At 53.3% G+C, this 27,374-nt stretch overlaps 1 gene segment (V, D, J or C); it reads right to left on the bottom strand.

Moving 5' to 3' along the window:
- Positions 1–12,707: 12,707 nt before the first annotated feature.
- Positions 12,708–27,374, bottom strand: LOC141732625 (T cell receptor alpha variable 1-1-like). The segment is given in 3 exon segments: positions 12,708–12,758; positions 26,132–26,427; positions 27,315–27,374. Coding segments are annotated over 3 exon segments (396 nt in total).

The raw sequence follows: 27,374 nt of genomic DNA, 5'->3' as shown, positions 1-27,374 counted from the left end.
CTATCCCCGCCGGAACCAGGACAGAGGGAAAGAAAGACAAGGCACGTCCTTGGGAGACCAACCAAGGATTGCAGGGTTGGGAGTAGTTTGGCCCCTTCCTGTCAATGCAGCCACAGACCACTCTCCAGTGTGTCCCAGGACAACATCACTTGCCTGCACTGCACCCATCCAGCACTTGAGCTGAGGCTTCTGCTATCACTGACACATTCTGCTATCACTGACACATTCCCCCCCATGGGATCTCACAATCCCAGCACTCAGAAGAAGCCTCCGTGAGGGATGGTGGACAGCATAAGCCAGGAAATGAGAAGGCGGCATTGGGAAAACAACCACACAGCCCATGTCATTAGCTGGGATGTTTCCTGTTCATCATGAGCAGCTTCGACAATTGCCACTTCTGTAGAACCTACCTCTGGGCCCAGGGCAGGTCAGGGCCAAAATAAAAGCCAGCCCAGCTCCTTGTTCTCCCATCCACTTCTTTCTCCTCCTTCTCCTTGGGAACGAGGTGAGTCGGAAGCCCTTTCCCTGCATTGTTTTCTGCTCATGCAGATGTGTACTCCTCCCTCCTATAGTGGGCTGCGGTGCTGCTCTCCATGAGAAGGGGAAGAAGGTCTGAGTAGAGAGTGTCTGGGACTTGGTTGAGGGAGCTGTTCTCTTAAGAGATAGGCAGCAGCCTCCTTGGGCCTGGAGACACTTTGCATTGTCTTGAAAGAGGACTTGGCACTTGGCTGAGGTTGCCCTTCACTGCAAAGACTGGCAGCAGCCTGGTTGGGCCTGGGTGATCCTCACAGTACTGTGTCTGGTAACCCTTTTGCCTCACTGCACAGTTTCTAGCTCCTGGCTCAGCAGATGCCTTTGACATGCTTGTGGTGGAGCGACAGACTCCTGGCAGACTGTTCCTCACATGTGCATGTACTCTACTGCCTCTCTGCCCTCTCTCCCAGGTGCTCCTGCAGCCCAGAGACATGTCCTGCTATGACCAGTGCCAGCCCTGCTGGGCCTGTGGCCCGACCCCACTGGCCAACAGCTGCAATGAGCCCTGGGTCAGGCAGTGCCAGAACTCCACTGTTCTCATTGCGCCCCCACCTGTTGTAGTGGCCCTGCCTGGCCCCATCCTCAGCTCCTTCCCACAGAACACCGTTGTGGGATCCTCCACCTCTGCTGCCGTTGGCAGCATCCTCAGCTGTGATGGAGTGCCCATCAACTCTGGGTGCTGTGACCTCTCTGGCATTTCCAGCTGCTACTATGGCAGAAGGTGCCCCCCCTGCTAAATGCGCTGGTGACAGCCCTGACAAGGACCCCCAGGTACCTGATGCTGGATTCAGGACAAAGCTCCTGGCCATTGATTTTAGGGAGGCTGAGCATCCATTGCTGCCCTTCCAAAGGAGAGCTGCTGGGGCGCTCTGAAAATGTGGCCAAAGTCTAACTTCCCTGCCTTATCTTCTCTCCCATCTCCTTCTTGTCTTCTGTTTTTTGGGGTTGTAAGACCTGCAAAGCCACCGTGGGGCATCTGCTGGCCCCTCTCCCTCTGTGGGACAGGCCTGTGGGATCTCAACTGTGGGCAATGGCAGCAGAGTTTTGGCAGCTGCTGATCCTCTCCCTGCTCTGGCCGCCTCCTCTACAAGTGAACTTCTTTCCACCTCAAAGTCATTAAAGTTTTCTGCATGCTGACCTCTGCTTCCATCTCATCCTTTTCATGGTGGACCTTGTCTTGTATGCTAAGGAAGAAAGGCATTGTCTTGGGTGGTGGGGGATAAGGTGAGGGCACAAGCAGAAGAGGAAGGGGAGGGTGGGCTACACGGCAATGGGTCTCTTCCAATCACTGTCCCTTGGAGCTGAGGAAGATATACTCATCTCCTCCACAGCCAGTGGGTGTCAGGCCCTGTATTCCAGCATCTCTGCTCACTTACAATCTCTTGGCATCATAACACGTCCTGCAACAAGGAGACTGACCATTGCTTTCCCTTAGAGAGTGCTCCCCAGTGCTGCTGGAGGCTCTGAGAGGTCAGCAGCTCACAAGCCTGTGCAGAAGGGAATTCCTTCTGCTCTGGATAGCCCTGTGGCGGGAAATGAAGCTCAGTCAGAAGATGACCCCCAAGGATGCAGGAGCGAAGATGGTTTGAGAAAAAGTCATCAGAACGACCCCTGACCTTCTCATCCTAATCCCCCCACTTGTCCCCTGAAAGCGGGAGCACGGCCTGAACCCAAGGGCAAGGATAGTAAGGGCAGGCCACCCATACACCTTCTGCCCCCAAAGAGTCCCCTGCACAGCCCAGCAGTTGCACAGATGTGCAGGGCTAAGGGGACTCCCAGGTTGATGTTGGAATCACAAAGTATCTTTCCCCTAGGCCAGCTCTTCTCCTGGCAGGGCATGTTGTCCACCTCTGCTTGGTGGTCTCCTCCCCTATGGAGATCATGGATAGAGCTGTACAGCCTGGTCACACTGCAGAAGAAATTGGGCAGGGCTGCGGGAAGCCTATGAGGTACTGCATGAGAAGGCCTCCAAGGATGGGGGGAGTGCAATGGGGAGAGCAGGTCCTCCAGACCTCAGCACACGGCCATGCAGCAACTGGAGGGTCCACAAGGTGGTTCTGAGTATTTTTGAAAATGATTGTAATCTTGTAATTCCAGGAAGGACCATTGCCTGAGGGCAGGTTTTCCATCTTTCTTTGAACTCCAGCCTCTAAGGGACACATCTCAGAGGAGAGACTCAAAGAGACAGGCCCACAGGAAACCCTACAGAAGCAGTGTGCAGCAGGGAGATCCAGAAAGCAAAGAGCAGCAGTGAGGAACCATTGCACAAACCCCCACAACCTCCTGCATTGCCCACCAGCTCACCAGAGCCATTGGGCAAAACAACCTCATAACCCCTGGTGAAAACAAGGGAACCTGAGAGTCTTTCACCACTTTCTGTTTCTTCTCAGGTCACTGACACTGTCCTCTCCTGGAAGAGAATCTTGTCCTGCAGATCCCTGGGTGAACAGGGGAAGCAGCACTGCCAGGGGACACCTGACAGCCCCTTCCCCCACCCTCAGCCTTGCACAGACACGTCCCCTCCCTCCCCTGGGTTCTTGCACAGCCAAGGAAGCTCCCTGCACCACGGTGTCTTGCACAGCACAGAGGTACAAGGCACTGTCAGAGAGCTCGACTTTCTCCAGCTGCAGGAGGCTGTATTTCTCGGTGGTGTTCAGCACGGTGGTGAGACGGCCACTGCGCCTGTGGCCAGCTGCTGCCTGATAGAAGATACGCTGTGGGGCTTGTCCTTTCCTCTGATGGTACCAGAGCAAGACTGGAGAGTAGGAGGTCTGGTATGTGCATGTTGTCTGGAAGGTGTCTCCCTGCTTCACTGTGACTTGTGCTTCTTGCTGGGTGACAGTGATCTGTCCCATGGTGCCTGGAAGGAAGTGAAGGTCAGCAGCTCGTCAGGGAATGGCTTTGGGAAGCAAACCAGGATTGGATAAAAAACCCTTGTAGAGAATGCTCCCTGTCCATTGCCCTGCAGGAAAATCCTAAAGGCAGGGGGAAAGCCAGGTGGAGAGTACTTTTGGGCAGCAGCTCCGGGCTCTAAGCCCAACGTGAACCCTGAGGAGAGCTGTGCTGTGTCCCTTCTCCTCCTGCCTGCTCCTGTTCCTGCTGCTCAGTGGAGCAGGGAACAGTCTGTCATGCCTGACCTTCATGTGCTGGGACCAGCAACCCTCCAGCAGGTAAAGGGGCCCATGCAGCTATGGCAAAAAGATTCACCCTGCTTCCCCATTCATCCCATCTCCGAGGGCTCCCAGCTCCCTGAGTATATACAATGGTGAACTTGAAAAGAGGGATCCCTGGCTGTGTCAACATCCAGGAGAAAAGTGGAAGCCACGGCAGACATGTGCCAGCCAGGAGGCAGAATGGGACACCCAGTTAATGTCAGTGGGATGAGAGCTTTAAAGTCCCTGTAAGAGCTTTGACAGGATCTACTGATTTGCACTGGAAAGGGAGACATGTGAGAGTGAGAGAGAGCGCTGAGATCTCCTGTGGTGAGAGCAGGTGGATCAGAAGAGAGAGGCAGAGAGAAAGGCATTGAAGGTGAGAGAAGAGCAGCAGAAGAGGTCTGAGGTATCTCTTCTCTCTCCTTTCAAACAGTAAGAGCATCTTGAGAAAAGAGATGCAAAACCACAAATGTGAGCTGGTATTTCACAGTGTTTTCCTGTAATTCAAGGGTAGTTCTCTGCATGATCCTGATCAGGCTGGCAAGGGTTTCCTTGGGGGAAGAAGGATGCGTTTATAGAAAACCAGGACTTACCCAGCAGTTGCCCCAGGAAGGCCGTGAGGATGAGAGATCCGAGGTGCATGTCGACATCAACCCGCCTCTTTGTGGAGTGAGACAGAGTCAGAAAACCCCCTCCCAGCCCCGAGATAACAGAGCTGCCGGAAACAACGCTGTTGGGGGAGCCAAGGAAGCAGCGGGGAAGAGCAGAGATCTGTTCTTCCTATGCCTCAGATGCTGCTTCTGGGTTTCTCCCTCCTCCAGCAGCAACACCTGTGGCTCCCTCAGCCAGTGGCATTCTCAGCCTGTCCATGTTTTGTGTCCCTGGGGGCTCTGCGTGTCCCAGTGGTGGGAAGAGGCTGTTCCCAGTGAGCTCACAGTACAGTCCCCACCTCCCCAGTTACAATCCCCTGCTCTTCTGCACACGCACTGCTGGGCCATTTGTGACGTTAGGGCTTTACTCCTCAATGAGGTTTCATATTTTCTCTCTGTGCTCCTCAGTTGTGTAGGATGTTGCTGTTTCTTTTGGGAACAGAATTCTCTTCTGTTTCTCTCACTTCTCCCCTTTCTTTCCTCATCTGCTTGGGAACAATGCCTCTCCCCCAAATTCCCCCAGTTAGGAAAGGAACCCTCCTGTGCAGCAGCCCCGGGCGTCTGGCCATGTCCTGTTCTGGTGGGATCCAGAACCGCTCTTAGATGTCACAAACCCAGAGATGACAAGGACAACCTACTTCTACTCTAGGGAAAGGGTGAGGGGTCAGCAGGGAGCAGGATGAAGATGGGTGGGTCACCCCCACTCCGAGGGAGAACATGGGACACCCATTGGGGTGCTGCACTGCGAGGGCTGTGGATAGGGCAGCCCTGCGCCCACAGCTGAAAGGGCACGTGAAGGGGTGGGGGTACTGCAGGTGGGGACCCCTTCTCCCACCACCTTTCCACATGAAGTCCAGAGTGATCCCATGCACCACTCACGGCAGAGAGAACCAACTGCTCATTGTCGTTAAGTTAACCTGACCTGAGTAGGCCCCGACCTGTGCTATGCTGAGCTGTATATATCACTTGGCAAACTTGGCAACACTGCCACAAACATGGGGACTTCAACTTCCCAGATGTCTGCTGGAAATATAACACAGCAGAGAGGGAACAGTCCCGGAGGTTCCTGGAGTGCGTGGAAGACAACTTCCTAACGCAGCTGCTGAGGGAGCTGACTAGGGAAAGTGCCCCACTGGACCTGCTGCTTGTTAACAGGGAAGGTCTCGTAGGGGATGTAAGGATTGGAGGTCATCCTGGGCAGAGTGATCATGAAATGATAGAATTTTCAATTCTCGGTGAAGCAAGGCGGGGAGCCAGCAGAACTGCCACCTTAGATTTCCGAAGGGCGGACTTTGGCCTGCTTAGGAGCATGGCTGAGAGTGTGCCTTGGGGGACAATCCTGAAGGGCAAAAGTGCCGGGGAAGGCTGGTCTTACTTCAAAGAGGAACTCTTAAAAGCACAGGAGAAGGCCATCCCCAAGCCCCAAAAAACGACCAGACAGGGAAGTAGACCAGCCTGGCTAAATAGAGAGCTTTGGCTGGACCTCAGGATGTCCTGGTTCCGGCAGGGATAGGGTTAATTTTTCCTGGTATTCCATGCCATGTGAGCCATGCCCACCCTGAGCTGCTGGGGGAGGGGACAGGAATTTGCTGCTTGGATCGGGCTGGGCTGTCCAGGGTCTGCTGGTGAGCGGCTGGGAGCAGGGGTTCCGTCATCGTGTTTGTATATTCCTCTATCCGTGTTATTGTTGGTGTTTGCTTGTTCCCTTTGCTGTTCTGTTAAACTGCCTTTGTCTCAACCCAAGAGTCCTGCCTTTTTCTTCTGATTCTTCCTGTATTGGGAAGACCTGAGTGAGAGGTACGTGGTTCTTTGTTGCCGTCTGAGGCCAAACCACGACACAAGAAAAAAAGGAAAGTTTATGATCTTTGGACAAGGGGGTTGTCTACTTAAGAAAAATGCCGAGATGTAGATAAGCCATGCAGGGCAAAAATTAGAAGGGCCAAAGCTCAAGCAGAACTCATCTTGGCCACCGCAGTTAAAGATAACAGGAAGAGGTTCTTTCAGTATATCAATAGAAAAAGGAAGACTAGGGAAAATGTAGGCCCACTAACGAATGAGGTGGGCGCCCTAGTGGTGGAAGACACAGAGAAGGCAGAGCTACTGAATGCCGCCTTTGCTTGAGTCTTCACTGCTGAACCTGTCCCTCATGAATCCCAGGCTCTGGAGGCAAGGGGGAAGGTCTGGAGAGAGGAGGAGTTTTCCCCAGTAGAGGAAGATCAGGTTAGAGACCACTTGGCCAAACTGACATCCAAAAGTCTGTGGGCCCTGACGAGATGCACCCGCGAGTGCTGAGAGAGCTGGCACATGTCATTGCTTGGCCACTCTCCATCATCTTTGAAAGGTCATGGAGAACAGAAGAGGTGCCTGAGGACCAGAGGAAGGCCAATATCACTCCAGTCTTCAAAAAGGGCAAGAAGGAGGACTCAGGGAACTACAGACCGGTTAGTCTCACCTCCGTCCCTGGGAAGGTAATGGAGCGACTCGTTCTGGATGTCATATCCAAGCATGTTCAGGAGCAGGAAGTTATTGGAAGTGGCCAACATGGATTTACCAAGGGTAAATCATGCTTGACCAATCTCATAGCCATCTATGGTGTTATAACTGGTTGGCTGCATGAGGGCAGAGCAGCAGGTGTCATCTACCTTGACTTCAGCAAGGCTTTTGACACTGTCTCTCGTAACATCCTCCTTAGGAAACTGAGGAAGTGTAGACTAGATGAGGGGACAGTGAGGTGGATTGAGAGCTGGCTGTGTAACAGGACCCAGAGGGTTGCGATTAATGGAGCAGGGTTGAGTTGGAGGCCCATAACCAGTGGTGTCCCCCCGCGGTCGATACTTGGACCAGTATTGTTTAACATATTCATCAACGACCTGGAGGAGGGGACAGTGTATCCTCAGCAAGTTCACTGATGATACCAAACTTGTTGGGGTGACTGACACCCCAGATAGATAGCCGTGCTGCCATCCAGTGTGACCTAGACAGGCTGGAGAGCTGGGCAGAGAAGAACGTAATGAGGTTCAACAAGGACAAGTGTAGGGTCCTGCACCTGGGGAGGAAGAATGTCAGGCACCAATATAGGTTAGGGGTGGACCTCCCGGAAAGCAGTTCTGGAGAAAAGGATCTGGGGGTCTTGGTAGACAGCAAATTATCCATGAGCAAGCAATGTGCCCTTGCTGCCAAGAAGGCCAACAGAATTCTGGGCTCCACAGGGAAGAGCGCGGCCAGCAGGTCAAGGGAGGTCATTCTCCCCCTTTCCTCTGCACTGGTGAGGCCAGAACTGGGATAATGCGTCCAGTTCTGGGCTCCCCAGTACAAGAGAGACAGGGAACTACTGGGGAGAGTCCAGCGTAGGGCAACAAAGATGAGTGAGGGATTGGAGCACCTCCCTTCTGAGGAAAGGCTGAGAGAGCTGGGACTCTTTAGCCTGGAGAAGAGAAGGCTGAGGGGAGACCTTATTATGGCATACAAGTATTTAAAGGGTGGGTTGAAGGAGGATGGTGCCAGACTCTTTTCAGGGGTTCCCAATAACAGGACGAGGGGTAACGGGCACAAGCTGGAACATAGGAAGTTCTGATCAAATATGAGAAAAAACTTCTTTACGGTGAGGGTGACAGAGCACTGGAACAGGGAGGTTGTGGAGTCCCCTCCTCGGAGACTTCCAAGACCCGCCTGGATGCAGTTCTGAGTAATGTGCTCTAGGCAATCCTGCTTTAGCAGGGGAGTTGGACTAGATGATATCTAGAGGTCCCTTCCAACTCTGAAATTCTGTGATTCTGTGAAACACATCCTTGTCTAGATCTAGAAGTGAAATGCTGTGCTTTCTTTTGCTGAACAGCAGAAAGTGGGAGTGGTTTATTTCTAAGGGAATGCCATGAAAACTCCAGAGATGACAATGCCTAAAATGAATCTCAGCATGGGCAGAATTTGCACTGTGTGCCTAGGCCCACCTTGATCTCCGCCTCATGCTCCATAACTCAGGATTCACAGCATCTGGAGGGACATAACCTCACCCGTCCTACCCCCTTTACCTTCTTGTCTTATCAAACAGTCTGCTGTCGGGCAACAGGAGGCTGCAGGCTGTTTTCCTGCTTTTTGCTCCTTCTGGAGATCACAACCAGACAAACTGCCCCAAACACGGGAGGAGTGTCCGTGGTGAACTTCTCCTGCCTTCCAGTGACCAGCCGGAGACAGGGTCCTGCACCCACCTCTCCTGGGGTTGGAGACAGGCCCTTTTGTAGCCCGCAATGTGCTCCTTTTCCCTTGGCACTAGCTGAAAGGAGGTAGAACCAGGAGCAGCCAAAACGCAACAGGAAACGGGTGCCTGTCTCCCTGTCCCCATAGGCATATTATTGGCCTTCTTCCCAGGCCACGGATGAGGCCCTTCAAGGGAAACAAACGTCCCTGGAAAGAGCATCTCCTACAAATATCCTACCCAGAGTCAGGCACACCACCTGAGACATCAGGTGTGCTGAAGACATCTGGCACAATCGTCTTCATCACAGACATCTATTCCCCATCCCTTCAGGTATTCTGGTTACTTCTTTGCCTGGGGATGACCCCCTCCAGAAGGGTAAGAAAAGAGGATCATCTTCTAAACTCAGGGGTGTTTTTGCCTACGAGGCAATAAAATGCCTTGTGGATGAATTCTGGATTGTGCATGACGTGGGATGCTTAAGAGAAGCAGCAGAGACAGTGAAAGGGAAGGATCAAGGCAATTTGGCCAGGAGCAAGCATGGGAAGACAGATGGAGAAAGAGGTGAGAGGGGCCAATCCCATGTGACCATGATGCGTGTACTGACCTGGCCATGCCTGTTGCTCTACCTTGTTTGTCACCTGCCAAGAGTTGCCTGGAAACATGGTTATCAAGTCCAGATAGGACAAGAAGCTAGGCTGATCCTTCACTCTTCCTCAGAAGCCTCTGCCCATGGGCTTGACCATCTCTGTCAGCTATTCGAGCCACACAGGGTTCCCCAGGGACTGGCTGGAGCCCACGGTCTCTTGCCAGAGGCTCCTGCCAGCTCTCACTCCCCTCAGACCTCCAGCTCCTGAGAGCAACTCAGCAAATCCCATTCTGACTCACTCCTCAAGGAGGAACCTGGCATGCCTTGAGGCTGTGCTCAGTGTGTCCAGGCTAAGCATTTTACCATGTCTCCTGGGCCTCAATTCCAAAGGTGCTGAATCCTGTCAAACAAGCTCATGGTCTCAACACTGAGGCCCTGTGGGGAGCGCTTGAAGGTGCCTCTGACCTTGACATGCCCTTCTCCGGCTGCTGGGGAGCTTCAACTCCTGACCTCTGCAATGACTTTGTAAGGCTAGCAGGAACATTATGAAAGATCTGCGAAAATCTGGAGCTGGAGGACTCAGTTTTCAATTGTATATCTGAGCTTTCAGAGAGTAACACAATAAGAAACCCTTTCTGGCTGTCCTTTTCTAAGGACCATTTGGCATTGGCAACTGCGCCCTGGAGTCCCCATGGTCGCAGAGCAGACGAAAGCAGCTGCTCAGGGTTCCCTCGGCATCCTCGTGGGGAAAGTCAAAAGGCCGAGAAGAGGCCCTGTATGTTCCATGTCAGCAGTGGGCGGTCCGTGCGGCAGGAGCGAGGGCTGGGCGGCTGCCCGTGGGCAGGAGGATCTCTGCCGCCCGCCGCCCTGTGCAGAGCAGAAAGGCGCTGCTCCCGGCCGGGCGCCAGCGGGGCCGGCGGCTGCCATCGCTCCTTGCCGGGCCCCGCCGGACACGGCCAGCGCTCCGGGCACCATTCCTGCCCCGGCGGCGGCGGCAGTTTCTGGGGGGGATTTCTGTGTGCGTCCCGCTGGGAGTGCGGGGTTGCGGGGCCAGGGCCGGGGCCGGTCGGGCGGGGGAAGCGGCCCGGGGCGCGGGGCCAGTTGGGGCGAGGCGGCCCCGGCGGGCGGAGCGGCAGCGCCCCCTGGCGGGCCCATCCGGGGCTGTCCCCTCGGCCCCGACACACACGCCCGGCCCCGCCCGCGCCGGTTCCTGCCCGGCCGCAGCCCCGGCTCCTCTCCCCGTGTCTCCCAGGGCGCAGTAATACACCGCCCTGTCCCCGCGCCGGGGCCGGGCGAGCCACAGGGCGCTGGAGCGGCGGTCTGCCGACACCCGCAGCCGCCCCGGCGGGTCCCGCAGCTCTTTGGAGTCTTTGAGAGTGCTCAGGAGCAGTGCGGGGCCTCGTCCCGGGAGCTGACGGTACCAGTGGATGAAGTCGTAAGGCTTTATGTTGGGGTGCGAGCAGTTGATGCTGATGCCGATGCCCTCGGTGGTCTCTGCTGACGGCTCCTGCAGCACCTGGGCTCTGCCCACAGCCACTGCTGAGAAAGTATAAGAAAAGGCCAAAGATCACCAAAGATCCCTCAGGTCTGATGGCTCTTTTGCCAGAAAAATAGTCAGAAAGAGTGGCATGTGGATAGTGCTGCACTGGAACAAATGGGGACCAAGTGGGCATCGAGAGTGATCCTCGTGTGGGTTTGTGGAGCAAGGGGACAAGTCTGCAAGGGACTTTGTAATGGATGCATACAGAGCTAGAATGAAAGCCAGGTGGAGGGATGGATGCATGGGTGGATGGACGCATGGGTAGCGAGAAGAGGAGGAGACAGGAGAGTTGGATGTGCTACAGTGAAGGATGAAGGGCTGAACTGAGAAGAAGAATAAATGCAGAAAGCACAGAGGGATGAGAGGATATATGGAATAATGGCACGGTGCAGAAAAGACAATTTGTGGTTATGGATATGAAGGAAGCAGAGGGAAAGATGAGAGAGGGGTCTCGAGGAGTAGGAAGAGGCTTTGGAGATGGTAGATGCATGGAGAGATGAGTCAGAATATGAGTGCGTGAGTGGATAAAGAGCAGACAGGGAGAGGGCTTGTTACAGTGAAGGAGAGAGGTCTATATTGAGGGCAATAAGAACTGCAGAATGCACAGGGGAAGGAGAGGGTGCATGAAAAATCAGGTGTACATGCAAGGAGTCTCGTACCGACAGAGGTGGGGAAGAAAGAGGAAGAACAGAAAGAGGGGACTCGGGGGGTTGGGAAGGGGCACAAAAGATGGCAAACGCAGGAGGGGGAAAGAGAGGCTGAAGAAGGAGAGGGAAGAGTTGGTGCTGGGCTTCCCGAGGAACATCCCAGGCGCAGCCCTGGCCCCATCCACCGCCGCCAGCCCCACGCACCCAGCAGCAGCGCGGCCAGCCCTGCCAGCCCTGCGCCCCGGCACCGCCGCATCCCGCCGCTCCGCCGCCCGCGCCTCGCTGCCCCCCGCCAGCCCCGGCTCTCTGCTCCGGCCGCACCGCCTCCTCTCCGCCGCCTCCTCTCCTCTCCTGTGCGCCGCCGCCAGCTCCGCCCCGGGGCTCAGCCCTGCGCCGGCACCGCTCGGGGGCTCGCCCGGGCTCAGAGCGCTCAGGGGCTCCGCACGGGTACCAGTTTCCCACCACACATCTGCAGCAGGCTGATGCCATCACCACTCCACTGCACTCGGGCTCCATCTGACCCTGGGAACCTGCAGCTCTCTGTTGCTCATGGACAGGGCAGTGGACAGTATCCCTGCCATAACCAGCACATGCCCTCTTGATGTGTGACACACAAGGGGAGATACACAGAGGCTCAGGCACACTGGCATAGAATCATGCACAAGTTTGTGCTCCCGTATATAGTCACAAAAACCTGGTTATTTACAGTTACACAAAACACAAGAACACACATAGGCACACCGTGAACCATGGACTTTGCTGAGGACCCCTGGGAACGGGGCAGTGGTAGGCAGGAAGGGATCATAATCTGGCAGTGCAACATCTGGGGAAGCAACATCAAGTGACTACCAGGGTGAGCTGAAGAACGAGGGAAAGAGAAGGACATGGCAGGTCCTCCTGCACAGGAGCCCATGGGCTGCCAGCTGAGGATGGCTGAAGATTCTTCCTGAGAACAACAATTCAAACAGCCCCAACAGGTGACCCAAGCTGACATGTCTTTCCTGCCCTGGAACCATACAAGACTTGAGCTGACTCTTCTGCCTTGCACTGCTGCATTCCTGCCCTGGAAATCCTGGGGCCTTTCATCCCAGTGATCACAGGAAGCCTTCACTGGGGAATGGACATGGAGCAACTCTGGAAATGAAAAGGCAACAGTGCAGGAAACCAAAGCACAGCCCATATCATTAGCTGTGATGGTTTGCATTCAAGATGAGCTTGTGCAAAAATTGTTACCTCTGCAAAGGGTGCCTCTGGTGCTGCGGCAATGAAGGGCAGGTATAAAAGCCAGCCCAAGTCCCTGCTCTCTCATCCGCTTCTCTGGCCTCCTTGTCCTTGGGAACCAGGTGAGTCTGCAGTTCCTTCTCCTTCTCTTCCAAAGTGACATCTCCTCAATGGACCTCTCAGCTGATCTTGGCTTTCTCCTGTCTTGTGGTTTGCATGTTCTTGTCATGCTAGAGGGAAGTGTGGAGAAGGGTAGAGAGAGGCTGGGATGTGGCAGAGGGGCTTTTGGTCTACAGACTACGAGAGAGTCACTCCAGGCCAGGCTGCTCAATATAGGGTGATGAAAACTGTGTGTCTCCTGGCTGAGCTGCCAGCTCCCCACCCAGAAGTGGTCGTGGCTCTTTTCCTAACAGGCTGCTCATTACCCACCCTTATGCTCTCTTCCTCCCTGATCCTCTCCCAGGTGCATATCCACACTCGAGACATGTCCTGCTACAACCAGTGCCTGCCCTGCCGGCCCTGTGGCCCGACCCCACTGGCCAACAGCTGCAACGAGCCCTGTGTCAGGCAGTGCCAGAACTCCACCGTCGTCATTGAGCCTCCTGCTGTGGTGGTGACCCTGCCTGGCCCCATCCTCAGCTCCTTCCCGCAGAACACCGTTGTGGGATCCTCCACCTCTGCTGCTGTTGGCAGCATCCTCAGCTGTGATGGAGTGCCCATCACCTCTGGGTGCTGTGACCTCTCTGGCATTTCCAGCCGCTACTATGGCAGAAGGTGCCTCCTCTGATAAAGATGCTGGGAAAGCCCCATGGAGACACCTCGAGCAACGCAGAACATGATGCTGAGCAAGGGATCAAGATTTAGGATGTGTTTTCAGTGTAGCTGAAGGGCTTTGCTTTTCTCTCCATTTTCTTTATTTGCTTTGGTTCCCCTTTGCAGCATGGTCCCACTAATGCCAGCCTGGTGGGTACCTTCTGTCTCCTCTTCCTCTATGGGGCAGGCAGACAGACATCGTGCAAGAACTTCTCTGTGGTTAAGGACCGCAGAGTTTCCGTGGCTGCCAGGGCTCCATGAACTTGCGGCCCCCACCTGGAGTGACTTTGTTTCCCTCTTTGGGCTCATTAAAGTTCTGCTGCATTCAAGCCTGGCCTCCATGGTGTCCTTCCCTCTGTGGACATTCTCCAAGCTACCAAAGGAGAAGGGTGTTGCTCTGGGGTGGAAAGGGATGAGGGCACAAGGAGACCTGTCACCATTTGCAGAGGAGTGGGAGATTGGGACAGCCTGCAGTGGCTCCTCTTTTGGGCACCAAACCTTGAAGCAGAGGAAGATAGCCTGAGCTGCTCTGCTGCCAATGACCATCAGTCTGATGTCTCTGCTCACAAATGCCCCAGGAAGGCAGGAGGCCCTGAGATGTCAGCAACCCCAAGAGCTCTTGGAGAAGGGTGTTCCTCTTGCTATGGCTGGAAATTTGCTGGGCTGTCAGGCAGTCAGTGTGGGCCTCGAGAAGATGAGTTGCTCTGCAAATGGCAGGAGTGATAAAGCAGGGAACATCCCTTGGGATGGCCCATAGCTGCTACTCCACCTTCCTCTCCCCTCCACGGCCTAATCCAGGGGCCATGGATGGTAGGCATTGGCAGGAGTAGTTGGGAAATGTCACACGTGCTGCTGAATGCATTGAGGCTGGATTAATTGGAGCTAAGTAATTCTTCACAATAATGATACCGTCTGCAATTGTCCTTATAAAAGAGGGAGAGATGGTGTTTCTTCTGACAGATGAGGAAGCCCTTTGGCCAAAGCACTGCCAGAGCCCTGCTACTGGCTCTTGGCGTGAACTCTAATTTGGCTGGGCAAGTGAGGAGATCTTGTAAAGGTGGGAAAAGGGCACAGGATCCATGTGGGTTTTACACTTCAAACTAAGGGCATTGTTGACAGAGGTTGCTCTTTTTTCACAGTGATTTTAATCACGCTGGGGTTCTGCTTTGCAGAAGGCAGGCACTGAGCTCTCTCAACCCGTGCTTCCCATTTCACTGCCGTGGTCTGTTTCTATGGCCCGTGTGTCTCCACCTACATGGGAGGTCCCTTCAAAGCGTCACTAGGCAGAGCAGTGGCTCTTCTTTACATCCTTCTTACTCCCTTGCTCAACCTCTTGGTTTACACCCTAAGGAAGAAGGATGGGAAAGCTGCTCTGAGCAGGTTCAAGAGTTGGTATATCTTCACATGAAGTAAACAACTGGCAGGGTCCTGTCACCCTAACCCAAAGATCACTGTACATCAAGGAGTTAGTGACCCATGTAACCTGAAGAGGCCCTGGCCTCTGCTGTGCTGTGCTACAGGCAGAGCTTGGCCTTCACAGCCGTCTTGTGCTGCACAAATCCCTTGGCCAGAGGACAAACTCAGCCACTCGATTGTAACCGATGAGCCTGTAGGCAGCTCCTGCTCGGTGCCAGTGATTGCACTACCTGCATGTCCTTGCCTCTATCTAAGTATACGGTATGAGGTTCTCGTGTGAACATTGTTTCTGTTTGAAAGCAGAAATGATGAATAGAGCTGTTTTCTTTTATGAAAATCCTCTAAAACTTGATGGACTGGAATGGGGTAACCCTTTCATGGGCAGGACCTGCATGGCATGCTGTGCCCTGATTAGAGGTGCCGATTTGACAGCACATAGGGCTCCAGCATCCGAAGGACATAGGATCCTCTATACTGCCTTCTCTTTCTTCATAGTCTTAGTTTGAGAACTGGCATTTTAAGGGATACTTTTCAGAGTCTGATTGATTTTATTCTGCAAATGAGCAGCAAAATATTTGGTGTAGTCAGCAGGTCCCAGTGGGAAATGCCCCTGCAGAGAAAGGACAGTGAAGAAGAGACAGACCGAATGCCTGGCTGGCCCCACACACAGTCATGGGGGGCCATCACAAGACACTTGGCCTAGGTGGTTTTCCTGGTGAATTGGAAAATTGACGAGGAATTTCCTGAATGTCCCAGCCCACCTGAAGTAGTAACATGTTTCAAGAAACATGGGGTAGAGCAAAGAAAAGGGAAATTGGTGCTGTGCTTGGCTGATTGTCCCATGCTTGAAGTGGACGTGGGGATGTTTGGAGCTGAAGCAGCGGCCCTGTGTGAGATGCAGGTGCAGCAGCACAAAGGGGTGTGGGCAGCAAATGGTGCAGGGGTGGGGTGGGGAGCGGGTTAACATGGTGGCATCCCCCCTTCCCTGCAAACAAGCCCAGGGAAGGGGCACCCCCTCTTCAGCATGGGGACAGGAATGGGGCCAGGGATTGGCATGAGTGGGAATGAACCCTTATGTTCTGCAGGCAGCACCCTCTCGCTACAGGCAATGACACCCCCTGCACCTGATGTCCCAGCCTCAGTGTCTGTAGCCTGAGGGGAGTCTGCCTTGTCCCAGAGACATACCCTTCTGCTGCCACATGAGTGTGTTACTGTGGCACCGCTCCCTTTGCAAGGGCAGAGGCTGGGCCCAGACCCTTGAGCAGATCAACAAGGCCAGGCAGGAGCTTCCAACACTGCAGGATATATTTTTTTTTTGATTGTAATGTGTGAATTCTTTGTTGGGCTGCAGCAATGGGGATGTTCTCTAGTTTTTATCTTTTCCTTCACACGCAGACCTGAGACGTGGAGAGGCTCAATGGCTGGAAAGGCCATGACAGCTTGGACTCTGCTGTGGCTTCTCTGTGTCTCACAGTGAGAAAGAAGCTGACTGAACCCCTGCCAAACCCTTGAGCTCACTAAAGGTGATGGGGCTGGCCAGTGACTCATTCACTCATACTTACCTGTAGGGTCTGAAGGACTTGCCTGGAGTCCTCTCGAGGGGCTGAGAGCTGTTGTCAGGGGTCCTGCTTCTCCGTGGAGTGTGTGCATGATTGTGCTCAAGTATATGTTCCTCTGGCTGTGCTCATGTCTGCATTCGCACACACATGTGTAATACACATGCAAATATGAGTGTGCACAAATGTTCTCTGTGTGTGTGTGTGTGTGTTTGGGCAGTTGTGTCCATGAGTGTGTATGTATTTGTCGTGATTTAGCCTCAGACGGCAACAAAGAACCACATACCGCTTGCTCAGGCCTTCCTAATACAGGAAGAATCAGAAGAAAAAGGCAAGACTCTTGGGTTGAGACAAAGGCAGTTTAACAGAACAGCAAAGGGAACAAGCAAACAACGACAATAACACGGATAGAGGAATATACAAACACGATTAGGGTAGGGAACCGCCACTCCCCGCCACTCACCGACCAGACCCCAGGACGCCCCAGCCTGCTCCAAGCTCTAAGCTTCGACTTCCTGCCACCTCCCCCGGCAGCTCAGGGTGGGCATGGCTCGCATGGCATGGAATACCAGGAAAAATTAACCCTATCCCCGCCGGAACCAGGACATTATCCACCCCTTATTCCATACCATCTATGCCATGCCAAGATCTTACAGGTTCCAATGAATTGCCACCACTTTCCCCTGTCATGTATATATATACATATATATTCATGCGGATATAATGCCCTTATTTTATGGGCCATCCCTCCAAAGTGTCCGTTGAGTTCTTTTAATCCATGGCTTTGGGCTCCATCTGTTAGAACAGTCTCTCAGGGCAGGTGAGATGCTGGGTGGTGCTGTCCGTTGCATGCTGTATTTTTCGGAGCTTGTGACTGGTGCACTCGGTGTGGCTCATGCACACAGTCCATGGGCTGAAGATGTAGATCTTGAGGAAGTTGCTGGGCGCCAGCTGCTGAGGTCAGTTCTTATGCCATCACCCCCGTGCCTTACTCATAGTACAACTGATAGCAGTTATAGCAATGAGGACATACAGTGACAGTGTTAGTAAGCAATTAACAGCACACAATTTGATTCATTGGCTATTCTTACCCAAAATCAGATCCCCATGAGGTACACATTGGACTTCCCCATCCTTCCACATCACCCACCAAGTGCACCAAGGTCCTTGGGCAAAAGCAATCCCACGGATGGGTTTGCCTTTGCCTGGGGCAGGACTAACCCAGACTGTCTTCCCTAGCATATTCTTCATGTGCACTACGGGGACTTTATCCCCTTCTACAGTACATGGAAGTTTTGATTGGGCAGGTCCAGCCCGATTGGTAGATCCCCTGGTGTTAACCAGCCAGGTAGCTTTTGCTAGATGTGTATCCCAGTGTTTTAAAGTCCCACCACCCATTGCTCTCAGTGTAGTTTTTAACAATCCATTGTATCGCTCTATCTTCCCAGAGGCTGGTGCATGATAGGGGATGTGATGTACCCACTCAATACCATGCTCTGTGGCCCAGGTGTCTATGAGGCTGTCTCGGAAATGAGTCCCATTGTCCGACTCGGTTCTCTCTGGGGTACCATGTCACCACAGGACTTGCTTTTCAAGGCCCAGGATAGTGTTCTGGGCAGTGGCATGGGGCACAGGGTATGTTTCCAGCCATCCAGTGGTTGCTTCCACCATTGTGAGCACATAGCGCTTGCCTTGACGGGTTTGTGGCAGTGTGATATAATCAATCTGCCAGGCGTCCCCATATTTGTATTTCAGCCATCGTCCTCCATACCAAAGAGGCTTCAAACGCTTGGCTTGCTTGATTGCAGCGCATGTCTCACATTCATGGATGACCTGTGCAATAGTGTCCATGGTCAAGTCCACCCCTCGGTCACGAGCCCATCTATATGTCGCATCTCTTCCTTGATGGCCTGAGGAGTCATGGGCCCATCGAGCTATGAATAGTTCACCCTTATGTTGCCAGTACAGATCCACCTGAGCCACTTCAATCCTAGCACCCCGATCCGCCTGCTCGTTGTTCTGATGTTCCTCCGTGGCCCGATTCTTTGGTACATGGGCATCTACATGGCGTACTTTCACAACCGGATTCTCTATCTGGGCAGCAATATCTTGCCATAGGTCAGCAGCCCAGATGGGTTTGCCTCTGCGCTGCCAGTTGCCCTGCTTCCACTGCTGTAACCACCCCCACAGAGCATTTGCCACCATCCATGAGTCAGTGTAGAGATAAAGTACTGGCCATTTTTCTCGCTCGGCAATGTCCAAAGCCAGGTGGATGGCTTTCACCTCTGCAAACTGGTTCGATTCACCCTGTCCTTCACTGGCTTCTGCAACTTGTTGTGTAGGACTCCACACAGCTGCCTTCCACTTTCGATGCTTTCCCACAATCCAGCAGGACCCATCAGTGAACAGGGCATATTTCTTCTCATTTTCTGGCAGTTTATTATATGGTGGGGCCTCTTCTGCACGCGTCACCTCCTCCTCTGGTGACATTCCGAAATCCTTGCCTTCTGGCCAGTCCATGATCACTTCCAGAATTCCTGGGCGACTGGGGTTTCCCATTCGAGTTCGCTGTGTCATCAGTACAATCCACTTACTCCATGTAGCATCGGTTGCATGATGTGTGGTGGGGACCCTTTCTTTGAACATCCAGCGCAGCACTGGCAGTCGAGGTGCTAAGAGGAGCTGTGCTTCTGTACCAACCACTTCCGAAGCAGCTCGAACCCCTTCATATGCTGCCAATATCTCTTTTTCTGTTGGAGTGTAGCAGGCTTCGGATCCTCTGTATCCCCGACTCCAAAACCCTAGGGGTTGACCTCGAGTCTCCCCTGGTGCTTTCTGCCAGAGGCTCCAGGTAGGGCCGTTCTCCCCGGCTGCAGTGTAAAGCACATGTTTAACATCTTGTCCTGCCCGGACTGGCCCCAGGGCCACTGCATGGACTATTTCGTGTCTGATTTGTTCAAAAGCTTGTTGTTGCTCAGGACCTCATTTCAAATAGTTCTTCTTCCGGGTTACTTGATACAGAGGGCTTACAATTAGACTGTAATGTGGGATATGCATTCTCCAAAAACCCACAATGCCTAAGAAAGCTTGTGTTTCTGTTTTACTAGTTGGTGGAGACATAGCTGCGATTTTGTTGATCACATCCATTGGAATCTGACGGCATCCATCTTGCCATTTTATTCCTAAAAACTGGATCTCCTGTGCAGGTCCCTTGACCTTACTTTGTTTTATGGCAAAACCAGCTTTCAGAAGGATTCAAACTATTTTACCCCCTTTCTCAAAAGCTTCTTCTGCTGCATTGCCCCATACGATGATGTCATCAATGTATTGCAGATGTTGCAGAGCTTCACCCTGTTCCAGTGCAGTCTGAACCAGTCCATGGCAAATGGTGGGGCTGTGTTTCCACCCCTGCCGCAGTCGATTCCAGGTGTACTGGACGCCCCTCCAAGTGAAAGCAAACTGTGGCCTGCACTCCGCCGCCAAAGGGATTGAGAAGAATACATTTGCTATATCAGTTGTGGCATACCACTTGGCTGCCTTGGACTCCAGTTCGTACTGGAGTTCTAGCATGTCCGGCACGGCAGCACTCAGCGGTGGCGTGACTTCATTCAGACCACGATAGTCTACAGTTAGCCTCCACTCTCCATTAGATTGTCTCTCCAGCCATGTGGGACTGTTAAAGGGTGAGCGAGTCTTGCTGATCACTCCTTGAACCTCTAGTTGACGAATCAGCTCATGGATGGGAATCAGAGAGTCTCGGTTAGTGCGATATTGCCGCCGATGCACCGTTGTGGTAGCAATCGGCACCTGTTGTTCTTCGACCCTCAACAACCCCACAACAGAAGAATCCTCTGAGAGACCAGGCAAGGTAGACAACTGTTTAACTTCCTCCGTCTGCAAGGCAGCTATGCCAAAGGCCCAACGGTACCCTTTTGGGTCCTTAAAATACCCTCTCCTGAGGTAATCTATACCAAGGATGCATGGAGCCTCTGGGCCACGCACAATGGGATGCTTTTGCCACGCATTCCCAGTTAGGCTCACTTCCGCCTCCAGTACAGTCAACTCTTGCAATCCCCAGCAATACAAATGGGTTCTGCCCCTCTATAGCTTGATGGTATTAAAGTACACTGTGCACCCGTGTCCACTTGAGCCTTATACTCCTGGGGGTCTGATGTGCCAGGCCATCGAATCCACACCGTCCAATAAACCCGGTTGTCCCTTTCCTCTACCTGGCCAGAGGCAGGAACCCTCTAATCCTGGTCATAGTATCCAATACTCACTTCTTGCAGAAATGACTTGGAAGTTCCTTCAAGAGGATCAGAAGAAAAATCAGGCCTCCTGCTCTGCCTGGGGTACTGCCTACTGGAAACTGGGGCACACTTTTCCTGGAGGGATCCCCTTTTGTGGTTGTTCTTCCTTGCAACTCCTGTACCCATATCCTCAGGATCAAAGTAGGTTGACCATCCCACTTCCTTATGTCCTCTCCGTGGTCACGCAGGTAGAACCACAGGGTGCCTTGTGGTGTGTACCCTCTGTAGTCTCTCTCTTGAGTGGGGAAATGCCTGCTTCTAATAGCTGAGACGCTGGCCCGTGCAGGTGGGGAGTAGGAGATATTCTCTTCAAGTTGCTGGACCTTCTGCGACAGTTTCTCCACAGCTGAGACAAGGGGGGAAGAGAGACTTTCTTCATATCGCTGGAGCCGGCCAGCTACCTCTTCCACCGTTGGTCCCTCTTCACCTTTCCATTCCATTACTGCCAGTGAGTTGGCATATGACGATGGTGCGCTCCGTACAAACTTCCGCCACATGGGCCTTGTACATTGCACCTCATCAGGGTCTGTGGGTAAGTCTGCATTGTCCAAGTCATAATAAATCACCTCCCGCCACAGCTAATTCTCTCAGGTACTGGATACCTCTTTCCATGGTAGTCCACTTGCTTGGCTGACATACAACATCCTCACTGAAGGGGTACCTCTCCCTCACGCCTAACAGGAGTCGTTTCCAGAGGCTGAGGGCTTGGGTCTTCTTCCCAATTGCCTTGTCAATGCCGCCTTCCCTAGACAGGGATCCCAGCTGCCTGGCCTCCCTACCCTCTAATTCCAGGCTACTGGCCCCATTATCCCAGCACCGGAGCAGCCAGGTGACAATGTGCTCGCTTGAAAGTCGGCTGAAATCTTTTCGCATATCCCGCAGCTCACTCAAGGATAGGGATCGAGTAATTATCTCTGGTTCTGCCTCTTCCTCCTGCTCTCGTGATGACCCTGGTTCATCATCATCTCTTACTAAGCGAACTGATTTCTTCGTGTACTTCTTCTTCTGAATGGGGGCAACTGATACTGGCACGGGTTGTTTCCCTGGTTCAGTGGCAGTGGCTTCCACACGGGCTGGAGTAGCCACAGTGGCTGCCACAGGGGTTGGAGTAGCCACAGTGTCTGTCGCAGGGGTTGCAGTAGCCACAGTGGCTGCCACCGGGGTTGCAGTAGCCACAGTGTCTGTCGCAGGGGTTGCAGTAGCCACAGTGGCTGCCGCAGGGGTTGCAGTAGCCACAGTGGCTGCCGCAGGGGTTGCAGTAGCCGCAATGGCTGCTGGTTTGGTTTCCATCTCTTCCCCCTGAGGGTGCTGCATAATACTGAGCAGTGCCTGGTAAATACTGGCCAGGGCCCAGCACAGCGCGGTGAGTTGTGCCTCTCCAGAATAGCCACAGCATTTTCCCTTCAAATATTCTACCACTTTATCAGGGTCCTGTAATTGTTCAGGGGTGAAGTCCCAGACCATTGGAGGTGAGTAGTTCTCTAGGTACCTGCCCATGTTCTCCCACATGCCGTGCCACCCCTGACTATCCAGCCTCGGAACAGACCTCCGGGTGGTAGTCTTGAATAGCTGTTTAACCTTAAACAGGACCTGGAACACATTCAGCAGACATAACAATAGGATCAGGGTGGTTTGAGTATCCCAAGGATATTCAAAATTCTCAAAAGCTGTCATACCTGACCCAAAGGAGAAAAGGGAGGCAAAAGAGCTGGGGAAAGTGTCCCCCCCTGTTTCCCCCACAGACTGGGTGTAAGTATTAATAAATTCTGAGAGACGGTGCCCAAGGTACGGACAGGACAGCAACACCACATAAAAGCCCCAAAGTAACTGTCTAACAAGTGATGTTATCATCTCATAAACCGATATTGCACAGGACAGCAAAATGATAATCCTCATCCCTCTCCCAGAAGTAACAAAAATCATCGCAGGGAGTACATAAGCCATATAGGAATTCACATAACACAGCCATGAGAACAAACCAAGCAACATGATGACCAGCGACTATTTGCCTAATAAGATAAATGCATACAACAAATTTGTTTTTCCAAGCTCTAGTTGGATTCTGTCATTATCTCAACCCTTCGAGCCCCACGTTGGGCGCCAAAAAGGACTGTTGTGGTTTAGCCTCAGATGGCAACAGAGAACCACGAGCCGCTCACTCGGGCCTTCCCAATACAAGAAGAACCAGAAGAAAAAGGCAAGACTCTTGGGTTGAGACAAAGGCAGTTTAACAGAACAGCAAAGGGAACTAGCAAGAAACGACAATAACACGGATAGAGGAATATACAAACCCGATGAGGGAACTGCAGCTCCCCCGCCGCTCCCCGACCAGACCAGGATGCCCCAGCCCTCCTCCGGCAGCTCAGGGTGGGCATGGCTCACATGGCATGGAATACCAGGAAAAATTAACCCTATCCCCGCCGGAACCAGGACAGAGGGAAAGAAAGACAAGGCACGTCCTTGGGAGACCAACCAAGGATTGCAGGGTTGGGAGTAGTTTGGCCCCTTCCTGTCAATGCAGCCACAGACCACTCTCCAGTGTGTCCCAGGACAACATCACTTGCCTGCACTGCACCCATCCAGCACTTGAGCTGAGGCTTCTGCTATCACTGACACATTCTGCTATCACTGACACATTCCCCCCCATGGGATCTCACAATCCCAGCACTCAGAAGAAGCCTCCGTGAGGGATGGTGGACAGCATAAGCCAGGAAATGAGAAGGCGGCATTGGGAAAACAACCACACAGCCCATGTCATTAGCTGGGATGTTTCCTGTTCATCATGAGCAGCTTCGACAATTGCCACTTCTGTAGAACCTACCTCTGGGCCCAGGGCAGGTCAGGGCCAAAATAAAAGCCAGCCCAGCTCCTTGTTCTCCCATCCACTTCTTTCTCCTCCTTCTCCTTGGGAACGAGGTGAGTCGGAAGCCCTTTCCCTGCATTGTTTTCTGCTCATGCAGATGTGTACTCCTCCCTCCTATAGTGGGCTGCGGTGCTGCTCTCCATGAGAAGGGGAAGAAGGTCTGAGTAGAGAGTGTCTGGGACTTGGTTGAGGGAGCTGTTCTCTTAAGAGATAGGCAGCAGCCTCCTTGGGCCTGGAGACACTTTGCATTGTCTTGAAAGAGGACTTGGCACTTGGCTGAGGTTGCCCTTCACTGCAAAGACTGGCAGCAGCCTGGTTGGGCCTGGGTGATCCTCACAGTACTGTGTCTGGTAACCCTTTTGCCTCACTGCACAGTTTCTAGCTCCTGGCTCAGCAGATGCCTTTGACATGCTTGTGGTGGAGCGACAGACTCCTGGCAGACTGTTCCTCACATGTGCGTGTGCTCTACTGCCTCTCTGCCCTCTCTCCCAGGTGCTCCTGCAGCCCAGAGACATGTCCTGCTATGACCAGTGCCAGCCCTGCTGGGCCTGTGGCCCGACCCCACTGGCCAACAGCTGCAATGAGCCCTGGGTCAGGCAGTGCCAGAACTCCACTGTTCTCATTGCGCCCCCACCTGTTGTAGTGGCCCTGCCTGGCCCCATCCTCAGCTCCTTCCCACAGAACACCGTTGTGGGATCCTCCACCTCTGCTGCCGTTGGCAGCATCCTCAGCTGTGATGGAGTGCCCATCAACTCTGGGTGCTGTGACCTCTCTGGCATTTCCAGCTGCTACTATGGCAGAAGGTGCCCCCCCTGCTAAATGCGCTGGTGACAGCCCTGACAAGGACCCCCAGGTACCTGATGCTGGATTCAGGACAAAGCTCCTGGCCATTGATTTTAGGGAGGCTGAGCATCCATTGCTGCCCTTCCAAAGGAGAGCTGCTGGGGCGCTCTGAAAATGTGGCCAAAGTCTAACTTCCCTGCCTTATCTTCTCTCCCATCTCCTTCTTGTCTTCTGTTTTTTGGGGTTGTAAGACCTGCAAAGCCACCGTGGGGCATCTGCTGGCCCCTCTCCCTCTGTGGGACAGGCCTGTGGGATCTCAACTGTGGGCAATGGCAGCAGAGTTTTGGCAGCTGCTGATCCTCTCCCTGCTCTGGCCGCCTCCTCTACAAGTGAACTTCTTTCCACCTCAAAGTCATTAAAGTTTTCTGCATGCTGACCTCTGCTTCCATCTCATCCTTTTCATGGTGGACCTTGTCTTGTATGCTAAGGAAGAAAGGCATTGTCTTGGGTGGTGGGGGATAAGGTGAGGGCACAAGCAGAAGAGGAAGGGGAGGGTGGGCTACAGGGCAATGGGTCTCTTCCAATCACTGTCCCTTGGAGCTGAGGAAGATATACTCATCTCCTCCACAGCCAGTGGGTGTCAGGCCCTGTATTCCAGCATCTCTGCTCACTTACAATCTCTTGGCATCATAACACGTCCTGCAACAAGGAGACTGACCATTGCTTTCCCTTAGAGAGTGCTCCCCAGTGCTGCTGGAGGCTCTGAGAGGTCAGCAGCTCACAAGCCTGTGCAGAAGGGAATTCCTTCTGCTCTGGATAGCCCTGTGGCGGGAAATGAAGCTCAGTCAGAAGATGACCCCCAAGGATGCAGGAGCGAAGATGGTTTGAGAAAAAGTCATCAGAACGACCCCTGACCTTCTCATCCTAATCCCCCCACTTGTCCCCTGAAAGCGGGAGCACGGCCTGACCCAAGGGCAAGGATAGTAAGGGCAGGCCACCCATACACCTTCTGCCCCCAAAGAGTCCCCTGCACAGCCCAGCAGTTGCACAGATGTGCAGGGCTAAGGGGACTCCCAGGTTGATGTTGGAATCACAAAGTATCTTTCCCCTAGGCCAGCTCTTCTCCTGGCAGGGCATGTTGTCCACCTCTGCTTGGTGGTCTCCTCCCCTATGGAGATCATGGATAGAGCTGTACAGCCTGGTCACACTGCAGAAGAAATTGGGCAGGGCTGCGGGAAGCCTATGAGGTACTGCATGAGAAGGCCTCCAAGGATGGGGGGAGTGCAATGGGGAGAGCAGGTCCTCCAGACCTCAGCACACGGCCATGCAGCAACTGGAGGGTCCACAAGGTGGTTCTGAGTATTTTTGAAAATGATTGTAATCTTGTAATTCCAGGAAGGACCATTGCCTGAGGGCAGGTTTTCCATCTTTCTTTGAACTCCAGCCTCTAAGGGACACATCTCAGAGGAGAGACTCAAAGAGACAGGCCCACAGGAAACCCTACAGAAGCAGTGTGCAGCAGGGAGATCCAGAAAGCAAAGAGCAGCAGTGAGGAACCATTGCACAAACCCCCACAACCTCCTGCATTGCCCACCAGCTCACCAGAGCCATTGGGCAAAACAACCTCATAACCCCTGGTGAAAACAAGGGAACCTGAGAGTCTTTCACCACTTTCTCTTTCTTCTCAGGTCACTGACACTGTCCTCTCCTGGAAGAGAATCTTGTCCTGCAGATCCCTGGGTGAACAGGGGAAGCAGCACTGCCAGGGGACACCTGACAGCCCCTTCCCCCACCCTCAGCCTTGCACAGACACGTCCCCTCCCTCCCCTGGGTTCTTGCACAGCCAAGGAAGCTCCCTGCACCACGGTGTCTTGCACAGCACAGAGGTACAAGGCACTGTCAGAGAGCTCGACTTCCTCCAGCTGCAGGAGGCTGTATTTCTCGGTGGTGTTCAGCACGGTGGTGAGACGGCCACTGCGCCTGTGGCCAGCTGCTGCCTGATAGGAGACCAGCTGGGGACCTTGGCCTTTCCTCTGCTGGTACCAGAGCAAGACTGGAGAGTAGGAGGTCTGGTATGTGCATGTTGTCTGGAAGGTGTCTCCCTGCTTCACTGTGACTTGTCCTTCTTGCTGGGTGACAGTGATCTGTCCCATAGTGCCTGGAAGGAAGTGAAGGTCAGCAGCTCGTCAGGGAATGGCTTTGGGAAGCAAACCAGGAGTGGATAAAAAACCCTTGTAGAGAATGCTCCCTGTCCATTGCCCTGCAGGAAAATCCTAAAGGCAGGGGGAAAGCCAGGTGGAGAGTACTTTTGGGCAGCAGCTCCGGGCTCTAAGCCCAACGTGAACCCTGAGGAGAGCTGTGCTGTGTCCCTTCTCCTCCTGCCTGCTCCTGTTCCTGCTGCTCAGTGGAGCAGGGAACAGTCTGTCATGCCTGACCTTCATGTGCTGGGACCAGCAACCCTCCAGCAGGTAAAGGGGCCCATGCAGCTATGGCAAAAAGATTCACCCTGCTTCCCCATTCATCCCATCTCCGAGGGCTCCCAGCTCCCTGAGTATATACAATGGTGAGCGTGAAAGAGGGATCCCTGGCTGTGTCAACATCCAGGAGAAAAGTGGAAGCCACGGCAGACATGTGCCAGCCAGGAGGCAGAATGGGACACCCAGTTAATGTCAGTGGGATGAGAGCTTTAAAGTCCCTGTAAGAGCTTTGACAGGATCTACTGATTTGCACTGGAAAGGGAGACATGTGAGAGTGAGAGAGAGCGCTGAGATCTCCTGTGGTGAGAGCAGGTGGATCAGAAGAGAGAGGCAGAGAGAAAGGCATTGAAGGTGAGAGAAGAGCAGCAGAAGAGGTCTGAGGTATCTCTTCTCTCTCCTTTCAAACAGTAAGAGCATCTTGAGAAAAGAGGTGCAAAACCACAAATGTGAGCTGGTATTTCACAGTGTTTTCCTGTAATTCAAGGGTAGTTCTCTGCATGATCCTGATCAGGCTGGCAAGGGTTTCCTTGGGGGAAGAAGGATGCGTTTATAGAAAATCAGGACTTACCCAGCAGTTGCCCCAGGAAGGCCGTGAGGATGAGAGATCCGAGCTGCATGTCGACATCAA

This window comes from Larus michahellis, chromosome 18 (genome assembly GCF_964199755.1).
Source record: "Larus michahellis chromosome 18, bLarMic1.1, whole genome shotgun sequence".
Taxonomy (NCBI): Eukaryota; Metazoa; Chordata; class Aves; order Charadriiformes; family Laridae; genus Larus; species Larus michahellis.
The sequence above is the reverse complement of the archived record's forward strand: the minus strand, read 5'-3'. Positions and strand labels throughout refer to the sequence as shown.